Here is a 21,967-nt window from a genome sequence, read left to right as displayed (position 1 = left end):
TGCCACCTTCCAGTTTTGGCACAACCTGCAGAAGCACTCAGTGGTATCCTGACCTCACAGAAATGGAAGGAGCCAGTGTCCTTAGACATCTACCTACAAAACGGCCACCCAGCTGCCAACCACAGAAGGACCCTAAACTGAGACAGCGAAAGTCACATCTCCAAGTTTGAGTCAAGAAGCACACCCTTCTCTAATTCACTAGGAACAAGCGTGGAGAAAGAGATCACAGTGAATCAGAAACTGATATTCTATTTCTCCAAAACCATTTCATGATCTTTACAGAGGCCATAAGGAACCTTGTAAAGCACAGTCTGACTGGCCTAATGTGTCCAGTGGTATAGGCAGGAAATTTCTCTACTATCACACAAAGGCATCTCGGGAAAAGTGCACGCGGTCAAGCTAACCATTCTGGGGCCAGTGTTGCGGCACAGCAGGTTAAGCCCCTGCCTGGGATACCAGCATCCCACAGGAGCACCAGCTGCGCCACTTCTGACCCAGCTCCCTGCCAACGCACTTGAAAAAGCAGTGGAAGATGGCCCAAATACTTAGGTACCTGACACCTAAATGGGAGACCAGATGGAGTTCCTGGCTCCTGGCTTCAGCCTGGTCCAGCCTCAGCCATTTTAGCCATTTGGGAGTGAACTAGGGGATGGAAGATCTCTTTTGCTCTGTGTTTCTCCCTCTCTGTATCTTTCAAATAAATAAATAATCTTTTAAAAAGAAAAAGAAGTTAACTATTTTGTTGTACTCCATCTTTTCATTGTTTGAAATGTGACATAGTCACCTCATGCCCTGATATCTTTAAATAATAACCATGGTTTTAAGAAATACTTGACTGAATAAAAGGTTAACTTTCCTCCCTCCCCGCAACATTGTTAATAAAAATCCTAGAACTGGCAGGGCCGCGGCTCACTAGGCTAATCCTCCGCCTTGCAGCACTGGCACACCGGGTTCTAGTCCTGGTCGGGGCACCGGATTCTGTCCTGGTTGCCCCCCTTCCAGGCCAGCTCTCTGCTATGGCCAGGGAGTGCAGTGGAGGATGGCCCAGGTGCTTGGGCCCTGCACCCGCATGGGAGAGCAGGAGAAGCACCTGGCTCCTGGCTTCAGTTCAGCGTGATGTGCCGGCCATAGTGCGCCGGCCACGGCGGCCATTGGAGGGTGAACCAACGGCAAAAAAGAAGACCTTTCTCTCTGTCTCTCTCTCACTGTCCACTCTGCCTGTCAAAAAAAAAAAAAAAAAAAATCCTAGAACTGTTGAAATATTTCACAAGTGGATATGGCTGAAGTGAAAAATCAGTAGTACACTGTGATCCGGGCCTGGACGGACAGAAGTATTTCATGGACTCATTTCCCTGTCAACATCTGACTTTGACATTTAAATGCCAGTGCCGGCATCACAGTGGAGAGAGAATTACTCCAAGGTACATGAAAGGAAGTGTGATAAATGTATGAAAAGCCACACAGCACACAGGCCTCAATTAACAACGCAGACATCGGAATTCTCCCAATACCACCCTCCCGGGAACTGGCAACACTGGACTCGGAGCCGCCCGTGTGGCCTGGCAGCCTGATCAGGCACAGGTGCGTTCTGAGGACAGGACTCAATAAACTGAGAAGCAACAGCCTCAGCCATGGAAGGGACACCAGCACGAAGGAGGTGCGAGCTCGGCATTCCTCATACTTCACCATTTGTTAGTAGTCCGAGGAGGCCATTCTACTTTCCAGACTATCAGTTTTAGTGCCAAGAAACGAAACAAGACTTTGATCAGGGAAGCTACTGACAAAAAGGAATGGAAAAAATCAAACACACTTCGGGGCCGGCACTGTGGTGCAGCGGGTTAAAGCCCCAACCTGCAGTGCAGGCATCCCTTATGGGCACCTGTTCTTGTCCCAGCTGCTCCGTTTCCAATCCAGCTCCCTGCTAATGTGCCTGGGAAAGTCGCGGAGGATGGCCCAAGTGCTTGGGCCCCTGCACCCACGTGGGAGACCTGGAAGAAGCTGCTGGCTTCAGATTGGCTCACCTAGAGCATTGCAGCTATCTGGGGAGAGAACCAGCAGATGGACGACCTCTCTCAATCTCTGTCTCTGCTTCTCTCTATAACTCTTTCAAATAATAAAATAAATCTTCTTCCGGCGTGCGTACGCCTCCTCTTGCGCTCTCATGTTAATGGCGGGCGGCGGCTACTGAGCGGGTCGCAGATAACCGCTGCCCGCACGGGGGGAAAAAATTTCCCTCACCTCCCGATTTCTGCTCACCGCCAGAGTCAGAGGTTGCCAGCATGTCGGTGGTACCGCCCAATCGCTCGCAGACCGGCTGGCCCCGCGGGGTCAATCAGTTCGGCAACAAGTACATCCAGCAGACCGAGCCCCTCACCCTGGAGCGCACCATCAACCTTTATCCTCTTACCAATTATACTTTTGGCACAAAAGAGCCTCTCTATGAGAAGGACAGTTCTGTTGCAGCCAGATTTCAGCGCATGCGGGAAGAATTTGATAAAATTGGAATGAGGAGGACTGTAGAAGGGGTTCTGATTGTACACGAGCACCGGCTACCCCATGTGTTACTGCTACAACTGGGAACGACTTTCTTCAAATTACCTGGTGGTGAACTTAACCCAGGAGAAGATGAAGTTGAAGGACTAAAACGCTTAATGACAGAGATACTAGGCCACCAAGATGGAGTTCTGCAAGACTGGGTCATTGATGACTGCATTGGTAACTGGTGGAGACCAAATTTTGAACCTCCTCAGTATCCATATATTCCTGCACATATTACAAAGCCTAAGGAACATAAGAAGTTGTTTCTGGTTCAACTTCAAGAGAAAGCCTTGTTTGCAGTCCCTACAAACTACAAGCTGGTAGCTGCACCATTGTTTGAATTGTATGACAATGCACCAGGATATGGACCCATCATTTCTAGTCTCCCTCAGCTGTTGAGCAGGTTCAATTTTATATACAACTGAATTACGCACAGTGGAAAAGTAAAAGAAGCCGTCTCTGTGAGCACAGCTGTACACGGTGTAGAAGAATAAATGTGGTAGAAGAGGTTTTTGGTTTTATCTTTTTCCCATTCCCTAAGTTGCCACTTAACTTTCTATTGTTTGAATAGTAAAGTTAATATGAAGAACTAGATAGTGGTGTAAACAAATGTGATAATGTTTATTTACTTTTGGTTCTACTCATTTTTTCTTTGTACAACATTAAAGCAAATGAACTTCAAAAAAAATAAAAATAAAAAAAAAATAAAATAAATCTTTACACACACACACACACACACACACACCCCTCAGTAATGTCAGGATCCTCAGAGAGGAGGAGGGAGACCCACTTTAGCGTCATACAACTGTCCTTGACAATGCTATTTCTGACCAAGCTGCCACTGAGACTCACACTGAGTAGCCACACTGAGACTGTTCACCCTGGGAAAAGAGCATTAGGTGTACCTGTAGTTCTGATTTGCAGTCTTCCTTAATCGCCCTAAGACACAGGGTTAGGATGTCCAGGTCCCACATCAGACATCAGGCTGCTGGGGTCCAACACCTGGCTCCAGCTCCTGATTACAGCCTCCTGCTAATGCAGACCCTGGGAGCCAGCAGTGATGGCTCAAACAGGTTCCCCCTACTCATATGGAAGACCTGGATTGAGTTCCCTCCCACCTTTGCTATACCCGCCCTACCCGCAGCTCTTGCAGGCATCTGAAGAGTGACTCAGCAGCACTCTCTCTCTCTCTCTCACTCTCGTGCTGTGTCTCACATAAATAAATAATAAATGTTGCCTATTAATTATGTTTCAAATCAACACCTCAGGGCCCACGTTATAATAGGTTGGGCCACTGCCTGCAATGCCAGCATCCCATATGGGTGTCAATTCAAGTCCCAGCTGCTCCACTTTGGATCCAGTTCCCATCTAATGCACGTGGCAAAGCAGTGGAAGGTGGCTCAAGTCCTTGGGTGCCTGCACCCACATGGGAGACCCAGATGAAGTTCCTGGATCCTGACTTCAGCCTGACCCAGTCCTGGCTGTTGTGGCCATCTTGGGAGTGAACCAGTGAATGGAAGATCTTTCTCTCTCTCTCTCTCTACCTCTCCTCTCTCAAATTTTGCCTTTCAAATAAATTAAATCTTTTTTAAAAAATTTTTAAAAATTAATTAACATCTATTTTCTAAAAGAAAGAAAGACTTGTGAATTTTGTTTTTATTTTACTCCTTTCTTCTTAGATATGCATGGAAGTCAAAATAAATAAAAGCATCAATCCAACTGGCTTTCTTATCAAAAAAAATCTCATTTAAATTATACAGGAAAAGAAAAATAGACAGTGTCAGGTCATTTAAGAAAATGAAAATCATGAGATGAAAACTGAAATTTCAAAATTATATTTTTATCCTAATATGTTGCACATGCTAGACCCAAAACATCTTCAAAGGCAATACTTACTGTAACTGCCAGGAGATTTTTCTTCATAAGTAAAATGAAGTTGTAATTCCTCCTCTGACATTTCACAGATGAACACTTTCAGCAAACAGCAAATAATAAACAGGGCATTGTGGGTCTGCCAAATGAAGATGTGGCTGGAAAGGAAGGCCCAAGGTCACTGAGGAATCGCTGGTCAGTCACAGGTGTCATCAGTTTATTTCCAGTCCAAGACTTCAACCATTTTGCCCACCACTGATAACACCAGAACAACCCCGTATCCGGTAACCATCCAAGAATGACTAGTGTGGTGTCTGTTACACTGCAGGCCACATTTCATTCTGCATATTTCACAGGATGATTCTACTTTACTGATGCCTACAGCAGTGACTGCTCTTTGTTCCTTATCGCTGTCCCACATAAAGGTGATTTTTTTAAAAAGCTTAAAAAAAAAGCCCAAAAATTTAATGGTAATGTAAAAAGAATATATGCAACTATACAAGCAAAATTTTAAATGAGGCAACAGCAGCACAGTACAATATTTGTTATTGGAACTAACTACCTGAACTCACAAGAAAAACTAATAAATTTGGTATAGTCTGATTAGAAGCAAGGCAATGAGCAATCATTTTAAGATACTTCCATCTAAAAATAGTTTTTAAAAAATGCTTGAAGAACAAAAAAAGGGTCAATTTTCCATTCAACAGAATATGAAGGAATTAAAAGCAACAGATGTGGAATGAAGCAACAGTCAAACTGTCACTACTTAAACCAGAAATGATCAGCAGTGATAATGGCGGAAATTACCTTTTTTAGAATAACGACATCACCACTAATCTTCTTAAAGAACATATTTCTAAAGAGTGTCCAAAATGCTGAAACTGAACAAATTCCAGAACTTAGAATTCCACTGAAGTGACTGAGAACTGAACTGAAATTGCTCTTTACCTTTTTTCTCTTAATAATGAGAATAATTCCCTTACAGTTTTTAAAAAAAAAAATTTTTCATCAAGAAATAAAAATATTCATGTAGTTAACTATAAAGCAAATTGGCCAGCTTACTTCTGACATTCTGCGGAAAGTTTTAGTTCTTTGGTTCTAGAAAGGAAGACCTTAATTAGTGCACCAAGATTTCCTGTTCGAGGATTGTTTTCAACTGCAAGAGAAGAAAAAGATTGAAAAAGTTAAAATCAGAACTGAAGTCAAAGTGAGCATACCCCACCACTTAGGAAAACAGATGTCAAATGGAAATCACGCACAGCCAGCCTTCCTGGGACTTGGACACCTGGTTAGGGAAATAAGAAATGAGGGCTACCGCTGCTCTTCATCTGAATTCTGACATCAAAAAATGATCTGCAAAATGAAAACAGGAGAAAGTGGCCATCTCATCTCAGAACCCAAAATTGTAAAGGAAAGATGTCACAATTAACAGACATAGTACTCAAGGCCAACGCTGTGGTGTAGTGGGTAAAGCCGCCGCCTGCAGTGCCAGCATCCCATATGGGCGCCGGTTTGAGTCCTGGCTGCTCCACTTCTGATCCAGTTCTCTGCTATGGCCTGGGAAAGCTATAGAGGATGGCACAGGTCCTTGGGCCTCTATACCCGCAAGGGAGACCTGGAGGAAGCTCCTGGCTTTGGATCAGAGCAGCTCCAGCCATTGCAGCCATCTGGAGAGTGAACCAGCAGATGGAAGACCTCTCTTTCTCTCTCTGCCTCTGCCTCTCTGTAACTCTGACTTTCAAGTAAATAAATAAAATCTTTAAAAAAAAAATGACATACTACTCAATCTGCACATGTACATCTTTCTCTTTAGAAAAGCAGACATTTAGAAAAAACTCAAAAATTAATCATCTATGTCCCTGGTACACAGAGTGTAATAAATGCAAAAATCTGTTCAGATCATCACAAATGGTTCCCATGAAAAATAGAGGTTTACACATAAAGTAAAGTGGCTAGAGGGAGAACTATCCAGAGTCAAAATTCTAAAGAATTTGCCCACAAATTTGTAAAGCTTAAAAAGTAGGCATTTCAACAAAGCTAGCCTAAGAATGGAGAGAAGACTGTAGGGGAGGTGGAAGTTTCCAGAGCCAGGTCTGTCGTTAGCTGGATACAGGACCTCAGACAGACCACTTTACTTCTCCAGCCTCTGTTTTCTTACCTGTAAAAGAAGCAACAGCTAAATACTGAACAACATACACCAAGTGCTTTACACACATTGCCTCCTTAAATCCTCAGAAAAACCCTGTGAGAGAAGCACTAACATGAATTCCACCTTCCAGATTCTTCCCTGCTCAAGAACACATCCTGGTGGCCAGTGTTGTGGCAGGTGTAGTGTAGCGGGTAAAGCAACTGCCTGCGATGCAGCATCCCATATAGACGCTGGCTTGTGTCCCCGATGCTCCACTTCCAACACAGTTCCCTGTTAATGGCCTGGGACAAGCAGCAGAGAATGGCCCAAGTAGCTGAGCCTCTGCCACCCACGTAGGAGACCCAGAAGCTCTTGGTTCCTGGTTTTGGCCTGGCCCAGCCATGGCCAATGTGGCCATCTGTGGAGTGAACCAGCAGACGGAAGGTCTCTTTCTCTCTCTCCCTATCACTCTTCCAAATAAATAAGAAAAAAGAACATATCCTTATCTACCTTCAAACCCTTGACTCTAAAGCTATGTTCCACCAATCCCTATAATCAAGGAATTGAACTTAATGAACTGAAAAGTTCTATCAGGTTGCAGAGCAGGTCATAGGAGCACAGAAGTTAAGAATTCATCAGAAGGGAGAGACTGCTTAGTCAGAACCTTTCATTTTACTGATGAAGAAAGGGAATGAAAAAGGTTATGTTGTTCAACCCAAAGTCAACAATATATTCATGACAAGTGCACAGTCTTTTTCCCATAAGCTGGTTTTCAAAATCTGAAATATCAGAATTCTGATATTTCTCTTTCGAAACATGTTTTTAACTGTTTTGAAAACCAGAAATGCAAACACTCAAAAGCACACTGGCCTGTGCTGCCAGGAGAATTCATTTTTATGCAGATCTGGGATTCATATATTTGAACATTTTGAAATACATCAAAGGTTTGAAAAGATGGAGTTCTCCAGAATATTTTTTTTGAAATCTAGGTCTACTCTTCAGCTGCCAAGTTACCAGAGGTCTACCTGCTGGATCTGTGTTCTTGTTACAGGTTCAGAGTCAATGCAAGTAATGGTTTAACAGTCTCACAGGGGAAAAAGAAAAAAAAATGTTGTAGCATCTTGCTATTCCAAGTGTGGTTCACGGACTAGCAGCAACTAGCAACTAGCTGGGAGCTTCTTGGAAGTTCAGAATCCCAGAATCCCCTCTACAGCAACTGAAGTCGACAAGTGCTTCCCGAGGTTTCACAAGCCTTCCAGTCACCCAGCATTCGTATTAAAATAATGATTCCACATGCTAGCAAGTGTGTCCTGAGAGTCTGCACCTGCAGCAGTCTCCCAGCTGATGCCCACTGCTGCCCGCTGAAGAACCCGCTGTGAACAGCAAGGCACAATGTTTGCTGTTAAGTTAGAGGAGTTTCTCCAGTTCTTATCATCAAAAGTAGGTATGTGGGCAAGCACTGTGGCACAGCAGGTGAAGCGTCCTCCTGCAATGCCAGCATCGCATGAGTGCACCAATCTGAGTCCTGGCTGCTCTGCTTCCCATCCAGCTCCCTGCTACTGTGCCGGGGAAAGCAGCATAAGATGGTCCAAGTGCTTGGGCCCCTGCACCCTCGTGGGAGACCTGAAAGAGGTTCTAGCTCCTGGCTTCAGATTGGCCCAGTTCCAGCCATTGTGGCCATTTGGGGAGTAAACCAGCAGGTGGAAGACCTTTCTCACTGTCTCTCCCTCTCACTGTCTATAACTCTACCTCTCAAATAAATAAAATCAAATCTTTTAAAAATATGTCACTTAGCTACTGTAAATCAAAAGAAAATTCTGAAACAAACTAAGCTGAGGCTAACATGATCTCAACCACCATTCAGAATCCCAGCTTCACAACCCTGGTTCATGCAGCAGCCCCTTTGTTACTGCGTGATTCCACAAGTAATCATTTGATTTACGAATGGTTAGCTAATTAAACACAAACCAATTCTGTGTTGTTGGAAGCAGCAACCAGATGGGTGGGATCAAGGCTTGTGTACCTCTCTGATCCACTCATCAGGGGTTTACTGAGCTGCTCATCCACGCCCACACCGTCACAGGCAGCAGGGAGGTACCTGTAAGCAGAAGTCTCAGGCCTCACGAAGCCTACATTCCAAGGCAGCAAAAAAGTTTCCACAGCACTTTTTGAGAAGATGGAAATCAGATAAGTAAATTAGTAAAATTAAATATGCTCGATGAAGAGCAGATGTGTAGCCTGGCAGTTAAAGCTCAGACACCCACATCCCAAATCAGAGTGCCTGGCTTTGATCTCCAGCTCCAGCTTCCTGCCAACGCAGACACTAGAGGGCAGCAGTGACAGCCCAAGTGGCTTGGTTCCTGCCACAGGCGGGCAGACCTGGATTCCATTACCAGCTCCTGGCTCTCGGCTCAGGCTCCCCTTCTGCCCCAGCCTAGCCCAGGCCACTGAGAACATTTAGGGAGCAAATCAGCAGACAGGCATTCTCTGCCTTTCTGTGTATCTGTCTCTGTCTCTGCTTCTCAAATAATTTTTAAAAAATGTTCAATGATTTAAAAAAACAAGACCTTATGGTAGAATCAGGATTCCAAATGATCTCAGTGGATGAAACAATGGACTGTATAGAGCCTGACGTTAACCGGTAAAAATGAAGTGCTGTGGTGAAGCCACACGGGCTTCAAGAGGGCTTCAAGAGACCGAGTAGCAACGGGACCCTGGCAGGAAGGCAGACAAGGGTTGACAGAATCTGCCAGAGTTCAAATCACAGCGTGAATGACGCTATTTACATAAAACTACTTAAGCCCATGCGCAGAGAATGCTCTGAAAACATCTTATACAAAAGGTTGGCAGAACTAACTGATGTTTAGCATGGACGGTTTTTATTTTAGCTATATCACTGTGTTGGAATTGTTGGCTATTAATGAGTATCGTGTTTTGCTGTTCCCAAGCATACTTTTAATGACACATCTCCAATACAATGTCAACTGGAAAATGTAGATTAAAGTATTTATGGATGTATGTGTGTGCCGTGGGTCTATGATTCCCATGTGGGAGACCCGGAAGAAGCTCCTGGCTCCTGGCTCCTGGCTCCAGATCAGCTCAGATCTGGCCATTGCAGCCATTTGGAGAGTAAATCAGCAGATACCTCTCTCTCTATTTCTCTCTGTAACTCTGCCTTTCAAATAAATATAATAAATCTTTAACAACAACAATAACAACAAATAACAATAACAACAACTCCTGTGCTGATATCATTATTATATACAAGTGGGTTTTTTAAAAAAAGATTTATTTATTTATTTGAAAGATGCAGAGAGAGAGGCAGAGAAAGAGAGAGACAGAAAGAGAGGTCTTCCATATGCCTGTTCACTCTCCTCCCCAATTGGCCGCAACAGCCAGAGCCGCGCCAATCCGAAGTCAGGAGCTAGGAGCTTCTTCTGGGTCTCCCATGCGGGTGCAGGGGCCCAAGGACTTGGGCCATCTTCCACTGCTTTCCCAGGCTGTAGCAGGGAGCTGGATTGGAAGTGGAGCAGCCAGGACTTGAACCGGCACCCATATGGGATGCTGGCACTGGAGGCAGCAGCTTTACCCACTACACCATAGTACTGGCCCCATATGCAAGTGTTTAATTTTCAGCACTGGGTGTTTTTTTTTTTTTTTTTTTCAATTTTTAACATAGCATTTTCATACATATGGGGCACAGTACGATTCAACACCTGTGTACAGAGTGTAACGATCAAATCAAAATCAGCAGCAGCCCCATCTCCTCACAACATTCACCATGTCTATGGCTGGGCACCTTCAGGCTCTTCTTTTCTAGTTACTTTGAAACAAACCACAGAGGCCACATGGTTTTTGAAGGCCAGTTCTATTTAGCACAACATTTTCTAATCTCTGGATGTAATTCAAGGTAACTACTATAGTAACCCCTCTATCGTTACCAACCTAGCTTGCTTTTAAAAACAAAAAGACTGGGGCTGGTGCTGAGGCACAGCAGATACAGCTGCCGCCTGTAGTGCCAGCATCCCACATGGGCACCGATTCGAGAACTGGCTGCTCCACTGCCGACCCAGCTCTTTGCTATGGCCTGGGAAAGCAGTAGAAGATGGCCCAAGTGCCTGGGCCCCTACACCCGTGTGGGAGACCTGGAAGAAGCTCCTGGCTCCTGGCTCCTGGCTTTGGATCAGCTGAGCTCTGGCCGTTGCAGTCATTTGGGGAGTGAACCAGCAGATGGAGCACTTCTCTCTCTTTTTCTTTCTCTCCCTCTCCCTCTCTCTCTCTCTCTCCCTCTCTCTCCCCGTCTCTCTGTAACTCTGCCTTTCAAATAAATAAATAAATCTTTAAAAAAATAAAAAGACCAGATTGTATCAGGCTGTCTCAGGCAAAGTCACTGAGGTGGGCGTGACTCGCACCACTGCCCTGGAGCTTGCCTAGAGAACGTGACACAAGAAAAGAACACGGCCATCTCTTGCTATAGTCCCAGGCATGCTAGACACAGCATCTCTAATTTCCAAAGCAGCAATGCAATGAAAGGGTAAGTATCTGCATTTTTAAAAGCACCTACACTCCTTTCCAATTGCTACCAACTTGAAAGTAAACCATGTGAGAAACGAGGCCTGAAAAAGGTACCATTCATCTAAATAAGTGGTGAATGATGAAAGATGCCGTGCTGGGTACTTCACATAATCTGGTATTTTTTCCTTTCAAATATCCTATAAAACAGTTCTTCTTTATCTCAGTTTGGATGAGGAAGTTAAGGTTCAGCTAACAAGTAGCAGAGTTAAAATTATGATCAAAAAGTCATTACACTAGAGAAGACTCATAATATATAAGGGGGCTTAAAAACTTTGTAGAAAACTTGGAGTAGAGCATAATGTGAATTTTCCATTTAGTTTTTGAAACCCCTTCATGTTTTTCTAATGTGTTTTAATGAAAAGATAAGCATTTTGGTTAACATAGTCAACAACAGCATATACAAGTACGTTTTTCAGGGCAGCTGGCAACTGCAGATTAAATGGCCTTGTGTTCTATATGTACTGTCCATGCAACTACAAAACCAACTTCACAGCTTGATTTTTCCTCAGTATTTCAAAATTCACAAACAGAACAAGCTGACATAGCCATAGCTTAGCATGACCCATTATTATTACAGCAAGTACAACCAAGTGTGTGTCTCATACCTATTGACTGGATGGTACAGTCTAGCAGCATCAACGAGCATCATGGACAGAAACAATCATTATTAACTATTATCATGCATGATGCATCAAGATGATACATTACTTCATCGAAAAAATGCCCTCTACATACACAAGCATATAGTACACACACAGAAAACACACTTCTTCCCTCTTACCTAAAGATCTGCAGACTGAAATGGTTGCCTCCTCCAAGAGCTTCAACTCAGTACTGGACAAACAAAAGAAGAGAGGGAATTAGTAACTATAACACTAGCACAAATGCACACTAAGCAGTTAGAGGAATATACATAAGTAAGAGAAAAGTACAAGTCTTGGTAAAAATGTGGAAAAGTGTGACTCGTCAGTACCTTGTTCTGAAGGGAGGAGAGAACTTTCACTTTGATTACGGCCTTGTCTAAATAAGATCGGAGTTCGTGAACTCAAGAGGCTTCCATAGCCTTGGCAGCTCATGACAAGAGTCTCAGATGATTATTGATGTCATCAATAAGAGTGTCAATTGTTAAATCAACAATAGGAGTCACTGTACATTTGTACATGTAGGACCTCTGCCCTTAATGTGTTGTACTATGTGAATTAATGGTAAAACTACTACCCAAAGAGTACTCTATACTTTGTGTGTCTTTGTGGGTGCAGTCTGTTGAAATCTTTACTTCGTATATACTAAGCTGATCTTCTGTATATAAAGATAATTGAGAATGAATCATGATGAAGAATGGGATGGGAGAGGGAGTAGGAGATGGGATGGTCGCAGGTAGGAGGGAGGTTATGGGGGGGAAAGCTGCTATAATTCAAAAGTTGTACCTTGGAAATTTATATTTATTAAATAAAAGTTGAAAAGAAAAAAAAAAGAAAAGTGTGACTCTTGTTCATGGCTAGTAGACATGACAAATGGTGCAGCTGCTACGGAAAAAAACATGGGATCCAAAAAATTAAAGCAAATTACCATATGACCCAGAGATTCCACTTCGAGGTATAAACCCAAAAGAAATGAAAGCAAGGCCTTGGAGACATAGTTGTAGACTCAAGTTCATAATCACAGTAGCCAAAATGTGGAAGCGACCCAAGTGTCCCCGGGGAGACAAATGGATAAAAACATAGCACGAGCTTACCATGGAATATTATTTAGCCTTAAAAACAAAGGCAGTTTTGACCCTCTGCAACACAGATGAACCTTGAAGACATCATGCCAAGTGAAGTAATAAGTCCGTCCCAAAAAGATAAAGACTGCATGATTCCTCTTGTGTGCAGTGCTTAGCATAGTGCAATTTGTAGAGACAGAAAGTAGAACGGCAGTTGCCAGGGGCTGGCAAGAGGAGACTTGGTGTTTAGGAGGACAGAGTTTTAGCTGGCAGAGATGAAAAAGTTCTGGAGAGGGGTGGGGTGATGGCTACAGAACAGTGTGCATGTATTTGATGCCACAGCACTCTACACGTAGAAATGGTCAAAACGATAATTATCATGTTGTATACATTTCACCACAACTTTTTCTTAAAGTGCATTCCAATTCCATTTCAACTTCTTCCCAGATATATGACCCTGGGCTGATTTCTTATGTCTTTGTTTCCTCACACATAAAAGAGAACTAATAAAAGTGCCTTCAAAAAGTTGCTGTGTGTGTGCCCTCAATAAATGACAGCTACTACCAGTTGCAAGCTGTAATGCTTCTTCCTAGTGGATAAGTTAAAATACTGTCTCATATTTGTATAGCCCTGTAAATGTCTTGAAGCATTTTCAAATTTATTAGTGCGTTTAAATCCCATGAACATATCTTCCAATGAACAGGACAAGGCCTATTTTTATAGATAAGCAAACTAAGGCTTCCAAGGAGTCGAACATTTCAATAATCAGAGGTCTGAGAAGAATAAGAATCAGTTTTAGTGCCTGGGGAGGGGCTGGCAGTGTGGTGCAGCAGGTGAAGCCACCACCCGCCACGCCAGCATCCCATATGGGCACAGTTCAAGTCCCAGCTGCTCCACTTCTGATCCAGCTCCCTGCTGATGTGCCTGGGAAAGGCAGCAGAAGATGGTCCAAGTGTTTGGGCCCCCACCACCCATGTAGGAGACCTGAATGAAGCTCCTGGCTCCTAGCTCCAGCCTGGCTCAGCCCTGGACGCTGCAGCCACTTGGGGAGTGAACCAGCAGATGGAAGACTTCTCCTTCTGTCTGTCTCTCCCTCTCTCTATGTAACTCTGACTTTCAAATAAATAAACATTTTTTAAAATGAGAGAAAAGAAAAGCAAGCCATAAGCATTAAATTAAGGCTTTTGACAAGAAATTTTAGAAAAACTGAAAAAATTGACTGCTTCTACCCAGTTCTGGAACTGTCCAACATGGTAACTGACCACCAGTACCAACATGTAGCTCAAGACCACTTAAAATGCAGCTACCCAGGGGCCGACCAGGTGCTGTGGTGCAGCAGGTTAAACCACCTCCTGCACTGCTGCCATCCCATGTGGGCACCAGTTCAAGTCTCAGCTGATGCACTTTCGATCCAGCTCTCTGTTATGGCCTGGGAGAGCAGTGGAGGATGGTCCAAGTCCTTGGACCCCTGCACCCACGACCCGGAGGAGGCTCTTGGCTCTGGCTTCAGGTCAGTGCAGCACTAGCTGTTGTGTCCAACTGGGGAGAGAACCAGCGGATGGAAGACTTCTCTCTCTCACTATGTCTCTCTCTTTCTCTCTCTCTCTACCTCTCCTCTGTGTAACTCTAACTTTCAAATAAATTAATATTTTTTTTAAAAGGAGAAACTCACGAGGTCAGTGGGCCCTGGGAAATTAAAAAAAAAAAAAATGCAGCTACTCAAACTGAGATGTCCTAGAACACAAAATGCATCCCCGATTTCAAAGACTTCAAAAGGATATGAGAAATGCTTCATTATTAATTTTATATTGTGAAATAATGAGTGGGACATACTCGGCTATATAAATATATTATTAAAATTAATTTCACTTCACTTTTTCAATGTGGCTACTAGAAACCTTTAAATTATATATGTGGATCACCTTATATCTCTGTAAGACAGGGCTTCCAGAACCTGTCTCACAGCAATTACAGATTATTATGCGTATTATGCATAAGAAATCTTGGGGTCAGCGTGATGGCATAGCCGGTAAAGCCGTCACCTGCAGTGCCAGCATCCCATGCGGGCGCCGGTTCAAGTCCCAGCTACTGTACTTCCAATCCAGCTATCCAGCTCTCTGCTATGGCCTGGGAAAGCAGTAGAGGACAGCCCAAGTCCTTGGGCCCCTCCACCTGTGTGGGAGACCCAGAAGAGGCTTCTGGCTCCTGGCTTCAGCCAGCTCTGGCCATTGCAGCATTTGGGGGAGTGAATCAGTGGATGGAAGACCTCTCTCTCTCTCTGGCTCTACTACTATCTGCTAACTCTTTCAAATTAATAAAATAAATCTTTAAAAAAAAAGATAAATACAATCTTTCAAACTTACATCTTTCCATTTGCTCTAAGACTGAATCTTTTTGTACAAGATAAGCTGGAAATGGCCGTGAGGTCAAGCCTGTGGGCATCTAGCAGCTGCCCCTACACCAGCGTGTCTAGGGTGTCTGCCACGTGCCCCTGGGCCTCTCCGCGCCGTCTACTGCCTCCCTGCCCTTCGTTCCATCCTCCTGGCCAACAGGTTTTGCTGGGCATGACCTCGCTTGGGCCTTAGCTGACTGGGTCTGGGAGAGACATCCACCCAAAAACAGGCCAAAGTCTCAGGGAGCCGGGAGCTGAGACGGAAAGACAGGCGTTCCATCCGCTGGAATCCGGCCGCACGGCTGGGGCTCACGGGAGCCATCCTCAGGCAGTGAGCAGCTGAGGCTCATGGGAGCCATCCTCAGGCAGTGAGCAGCTGAGGCTCATGGGAGCCATCCTCAGGCAGTGAGCAGCAGAGACAGCCAGGCAGTAAGAAAGAGCAGAAAGGAGCTTTGCAGGCAGCAGCAGGCGCAGGTGGAAAGGCCTCCCCGGGTTCCTCTGGCCTCCTGATTCTCGAGACCAGTTCTTCCTTTCTTCCTAAAACCCACGGTGGCTGTCGTATTGGATTCCAGGGAGGTCCTTGTCCCTTCATCACATCCTCCCCTCTTTCTAGCAAGCACCGAGTCAAGCTGATTCTTATTAATAACCAGGACATTTACAACTAAGAAAAAGTGGGGTCAGACTGCATAGTACACATTAGTAACTAGCGAGAAGGGGAACCACGGCATTGCATTCGTCCATCTTCTGACAAGAGGAAAGGAGCAAAGGAGCGTGATGAGCACCGTGAGGCTGGTACCCGGAACACGTGCATAATGCCCGTCTCACTGGCACTTCTACTTCTTCAGTCAATGATACCCTCAAGACTGGCTGGGACCAAGAGGTGCAGTGACAACCTTCGAACAAAGCCAGCGTGTTCGTTCAGCACACACTGCCTGGGAGCCCCCCACACACCAGGCTCTGGGAGACGCTGGCCCGCTCCAGCCCGCCATGAGGATTGAAGAGCCACAACAGACGGCTGCACTCGGGGGTGCGAAGATCAGGACCAGCCCTGTGTGTGAGCTCCAGGCATGTGCTCTCCATCTACTCTGAGAGGAATCCCCAGGGGCTCCCTGGAGGAGATACGTACTCTGTCCTGAGGGACCAACAGAAGTGAGGCAGGCAGACAAGAAGGAACAGCACCTGAGGCAGGGCATTGCAGGGAACCTGGCCTGTGCTGGGCGTGAAGGCAGAGGAGGACGCTCCCCGCTCCCTGCGGCAGCCAGGACGTCCGCTCTCTACAGACAAGCACTGCTGTCCCCTAGCGCGGCTCCGAATGATGGCCAATACAGTATCACCTCAAAGGGGGCTCATGCCAACAGTGAGGCGAGGTAGCACATCACTGCTTCCAGGAACCTTCCTGGACCACCTGCAACCAGGTGAGAAGCCCCTCGACCACAAAACTGGGTGCAGCACACTGAGGGCTCCTTGCTGCCCGTAGCACCCCAGCCTGGCCCTAAGCAGCCACTGGCAGAGTTCACTGGTGAGTGGATGCCACTGCAGACAGCCCCCCAAAACAACAGCAGTGCTTCTCCTCACCCTCCAGCTCGCAAGGCAAAGTCTGCCCCCACCTTTAAACTCTTGTGGAAGTACTCGAGAACATTTACTTGTCTCCAAGTGTAAAAGAAGACACCATCTGAAGCAGCCTGGTTTCTTAGGATCATTCCACCTCAGTTGGGAAGCACCCCCTGATGGTGAGGCAGCGGCACCTGCCATGGCGCCCTCAGGTCCCTCTGCCCGGGGTCTCCCCACAGGGCCACCATGGCAGGTAGCAGCACTCAGCATCTGGGGCAGAGGCGCCTGCAGTGCCCAGACTGCAAACTCCATGAGAGCAAGGCACTGTCTGGGTCCCCCATGCGCGCCCAGTGTGTCCGGGCCAGAAGTAAACAGCACCAGTGCAGGGAGGAGCCCTGGACGCTGCCTTGCGTGGTGTCGGCCACTGCTGCACTCCGACGCCTTGCTGATTCCTACAGAGCAGATCAGCCAAGGACGGCCCTGCCAAAACCAACACACTGATTGCTACAAGAGAATTCCTCTTCTCTCAGCCCTCTGTCCTCCGGCTTTCCAAACTTCTTGGGCCATCTGAAGAATAAGCGGCTTTCCCGCTTTCTTGATTTAGAGCTGTAATGAGGTGGTTAAGCAGCCGGGGTGCTTTGTAAGTGCTGCTGCCTGTCTCAGGCGTCCATGCCCCGTGCTGTTTCAGTTAAACAAATGAGCTCAGATGTTCTGGCAGCAGCAACCAACAAATCATCATTTGCAGTAAATAAAAGTAAAATGGCACTGCAAAAATAGGCTGGTGTTTCCAAGACAATTACAATTAGAAACTGAACGTTGTTCCTGAGGCCTGATCTGGGCACAGCAAACATGCCAAAGGGGACTCGAGGGCTGCAGTCGAGCAAGTCATCTAGAGTGTGACTCAGACTAGGTCCATCAGCACCACAGTGTACTCAGATTAGGTCCATCAGCACCACACAGACGACTTCCTCTTACGGTTCACCTGAACTGCAGACTTCAGGTCAAGCTGAACACTGTCAGCAATGAGAGATTCAGAATAAGTTTGTTTTTAAGGTTTATTTATTGGGGCCAGCGCTGTGGCACAGTGGGTTAATGCGCCCTGGCTTGAAGTGCCGGCATCCCATGTGGGTTCCAGTTCAAATCCTGGCTGCTCCACTTCCGATCCAGCTCTCTGATATGGCCTGGGAAAGCAGTAGAAGATGGCCCAAGTGCTTGGGCCCCTGCACCCATGTGGGAGGCCCAGAAGAAGCTCCTGGCTCCGGATCAGTGCAGCTCCAACCATTGCAGCCAACTGGGGAGTGAACCACCGGATGGAAGACTCTCTCTCTCTGCCTCTCCTCTCTGTGTAACTCTGACTTTCAAATAAATAGATATTTTTAAAAGATTTATTTATTTACTTGAAAGGCAAAATTATAGAGAAAGAGAGGGAGAGACAGAGAGAGAAATCTTCCATCCACTGGTTCACTCCCCAAATGGCCACAATGGCCGGGGCTAGATCAGGCCACAGCCAGGAGCTTCTTCCAGGTCTCCTATGTGGGTGCAGAGGCCTAAGCACTTGGGCCATCTTCCGCTGCTTTCTGAGACACATCAGCAGGGAGCTGGATCAGAAGTGGAGCAGCCAGGACCTGAACCAGCACCCATAGGGGATGCCAGCATTGTAGTCGGCAGCTTCACTAGCTATGCCACAATGCTGGCCCCAGGGATAAATGCTTTAAAAGCAGTCCATCACTGTTAAACCTTTGCTACACAAAAACCAAACTCCAGAGAAAGAATCACATGGACCAACTGGCCAGGTGTGGCGCTATCTGAAGCAATCCCTTTTATATGATAGTTTATCAGGTGCCTTCTTGTCAAAGCTCGGCCACACTAGCGCTGTGGCAGCAACATAAACAGATGCAGCCACAGAAGTCTCGTTGTGCTAGTGACATCCCAATGCACACCAGGTGCCTAAGGGACTGGAGAGCTGTGCCCAACAAGCACTCACTCACACGCAAAACCCCTCAAACACCTTCAGGCATTTCCTCTCGGTTTTAGGAACCTTCATTTGGCTTCTGAAGATAAGTCAGCCAGGAAGTGGTTATTAAGATTTCCGCAACTGAGTATCTCACTTCCCATGTTGGATCACTCTCCCCTTTATTTACTCCATCAGTTAGCGTTAGCAGGTACTAGACTTGTCTATGTGCTCCCTTTGACTCCCAGTCCCTTCACCATGACAGAATGGCAGATGTCCTAAATAGCACTCTGGCCTCAGAATCAGCCCTAAAGGCATTCGGAGCTGGCTGAAAAGCTCATGAGAGTATTTCAGGCATGGAAAGCCAAAACACTCTGGCAAAAGATCTCTGCGAGTGAGATCCCAGTGGAAAGAACAGGTCATCAAAGAAGGAGGTACCTTTCTCTGAAGGGAGGAGAGAACCTCCACTTTGACTATGACCTTGTCTAAACAAGATAAGAGTCGGAGAACTCAGAGGGCTTCCATAGCCTTGGAAACTCATGACTGGAGCATAGGGAGATTACTGATGCCATAGACAGGAGTGTCAATTGGTAAAGTCAACAACAGGAGTCACTGTGCACTTACTCCTCATGTAGGATCTCTATCCTTAATGTGCTGTACATTGAGATTTAATGCTATAACGAGTACTCAAACAATATATTTCACTTTGTGTTTCTATGGGGGTGCAAACTGTTGAAATCCTTACTTAATGCATACTAAACTGATCCTCTGTAAAAAAAAAAAAAAAAAAAAAAAGAAGAAGAAATTATCAATTCCCAACTTGACTCTCACTGGGATTAAACATGACAATAGGTCTGATCTGATTTCATCATCATTTAAAAAAAATCATCTATTATTTTTCACTTTATGTTTCTGTGTGGGAGCAAACTGTTGAAATCCATACTTAATGTATACTAAGCTGATCTTCTGTATATTAAGATAATCGAAAATGAATCTTGATGTGAATGGAAGGGGAGAGGGAGTGGGAAAGGGGAGGGTTGTGGGTGGGAGGGACGGTATTGGGGGGAAGCCATTGTAATCCATAAGTCGTACTTTGGAAATTTATATGCATTAAATAAAAGTTAAAAAAAAAAAAAAAAAAAGATTTCCGCAACTGCATAAGAAAGTTCTTAAATCTTACCACTGCCATTTCTGGGTTGTATTTTAAGTCCACTTAATATAGGCAGGGAGGCAGGTGGTGCTGTGGCATAGTAGGTAAAGCCATCACCTGTCGCTCCCCCTCTTCGTGGAGGAACGACACAGGACCCTGCGCTGTTCTTTCGTCTGCTCGGCCCTCCCCGGGTTTGCTGCTGGTTCTTCCCGGGTTGGCTACTATCCCTTCCACCTCTGTGGAAGGGCAGTTCCCCCTGGCCACATTCCCCACTTCCGCAGGGGAGCGGCACACCGCCGGCCGGCTTTCTCGGGGGCTGCACGGGTGTTCCTTCAGCTAGATGTTCCCCTTAGATGTTCCCCATAGATGTTCCTGGTGCATGCCGTCTCTCTCCTCCTTTATAGTCCTCCTCCGCCAATCCTAACTCGGCTGCCCACACGCCGAGTACGCTGCTCTCCTCCAATCAATAGCAAGTCCTACAGTTTATTAGTTGAACTGGAGGCAGCTGTGCGGAAGCTGTTTACTTCTCTCCCAGTGCCATATTGTGGGAGAGCAGATGCATAGAATAAGTCTTAATTCCAGTAACTCAGTCTAGTCCGGTTGCTCCCCACAATCACCTGCGACACCAGCATCCCATATAGGCACCTTCCAATCCAGCTTCCTGCTAATGGCCTGGGAAAAGCAGTGGAAGGTGGCCCAAGTGTTTAGGCCCCTGCAACTCACATGGGAGACCTGGATGAAGCTACTAGCTTTGGCCTGGCTCAGAGCTGGCCATTGCAGCCACCTAAGGAGTGAACCAGTAGATGGAAGATATCTATCTCTTCCCCTCTACCTCCCCCATAACTCTTTCAAATAAATAAATAAATCTTTAAAAAAAAAAAAAAAAGGGAGGCAGGGAGGTAGCTACTGAGGAAGAGCTGAGGTCAGTGCCCCACCCCTTCCCTGCACTGGAAAAGCACAGCTTCTGTTGTCACTTCCCTGCACAGAATGGCACCAGCTGAAAATAACCAATATGGCTGCTGGCTGTGCCAATGCAATGACCTTTAGCTAATTATAATGTCACTATAATAAAATTACCATGGCCAACACTATCACTCCCATCATGCATCTAGTGCCATGACACTTCTAAGGTACTGAAGCCCCACCCCAAACTCTACCCGCCTTGCTCTTTGAATATTTAATTAAGTCCCACCTTAGACACCACCCTCTAGGCTTCCAGGTCATATAAGGACAGCCCCAAATCTTACCAAGCGCAGCTCTTCCTTGAGCTTGCCTGTACTCCTTCAGTGTATATTTTTACTTTGCATGTAAATAAATCTTGCTTCTCTTCTAATCTACATCTAGTCTTTGAATTGCTTTTTATTTTTTTTTTAATTTTATTTATTTATTTGAGAGGTACAGTTACAAAGAGAGGGAGAGACAGAGAAAAAGGTCTTCCTTCTGCTGGTTCATTCCCTAAATGGCCGTAATGGTCAGAGCTGGGTCAGAAGCCAGGAGCTTCTTCTGGGCCTCCCACATGGGTGCAGGGGCCCAAGGACTTGGGCCATCTTCTACTGCTTTCCCAGGCCACAGCAGGGAGCTGGATGGGAAGAGGAGCAGCCAGGACTTGAACCGCGCCCATATGGGATGCTGGCACCGCAAGCAGTGGTTTAGCTCACTACACCACAGCGCCAGCTCTGAATTCTTCTTGTACTGGAGACAAAAGCCTGGACCCAGCCACCCCATAACATACCTGCTTCCTTACTTTGATTTCAGGAAGAGAATGTCCCTAAGGAGGAAGATGTCCTCCACCTTCCCCTCACATTCTCCATATGCATCTGTAAGAGCTTCTGCTACAAATTTCCAACAACGAATACCAATAATTAAGCCAAATTATTTCCAAGTTACATCTCAAATAATCAGTGTAATAATCCAGGCCTCTGCTGGGTCCACCAACAAACATCATGACAAAGTTATTGGGGAGTGTAGGTAGCAGAGCAGATTGGCAAGGTAAACAGCAAAAGAGTGAAAAATCTTAATACCATGATAGAGTTGGATTTTCTCCTGCATGTTTGAGGAGATTTCAAAAGGCTCACAGAAAATGGAATTAAAAGACAAATATTGGG

General features: G+C 45.7%; 1 protein-coding gene and 1 pseudogene across 9 annotated transcripts in view; one reads left to right on the top strand and one right to left on the bottom strand.

Moving 5' to 3' along the window:
• Positions 1 to 21,967, bottom strand: part of DYM (dymeclin) — a 372,541-nt gene that overhangs the window by 302,761 nt on the left and 47,813 nt on the right. For all 8 annotated transcript variants that reach the window (XM_051851233.3, XM_089305764.1, XM_002713527.6 and 5 more), the window contains 3 exons: positions 11,895 to 11,947; positions 5,473 to 5,566; positions 4,435 to 4,568 (listed from right to left, as the gene is read on the bottom strand). In XM_051851233.3, coding sequence (XP_051707193.1) covers positions 4,435 to 4,568; positions 5,473 to 5,566; positions 11,895 to 11,947 — 281 coding nt within the window. The remainder of the gene's footprint in view (positions 1 to 4,434; positions 4,569 to 5,472; positions 5,567 to 11,894; positions 11,948 to 21,967) is intronic.
• LOC100348978 (cleavage and polyadenylation specificity factor subunit 5 pseudogene) lies at positions 2,134 to 3,252 on the top strand (annotated as a pseudogene). The gene has a single exon (XR_016214545.1). The product of XR_016214545.1 is annotated as a cleavage and polyadenylation specificity factor subunit 5 pseudogene (transcript).

This window comes from Oryctolagus cuniculus, chromosome 10 (genome assembly GCF_051225735.1).
Source record: "Oryctolagus cuniculus isolate XC-2025 breed Fujian yellow rabbit chromosome 10, ASM5122573v1, whole genome shotgun sequence".
Taxonomy (NCBI): domain Eukaryota; kingdom Metazoa; phylum Chordata; class Mammalia; order Lagomorpha; family Leporidae; genus Oryctolagus; species Oryctolagus cuniculus.
Note: the sequence above shows the minus strand (reverse complement) of the source record. Positions and strands in the feature narration are given on the sequence as shown.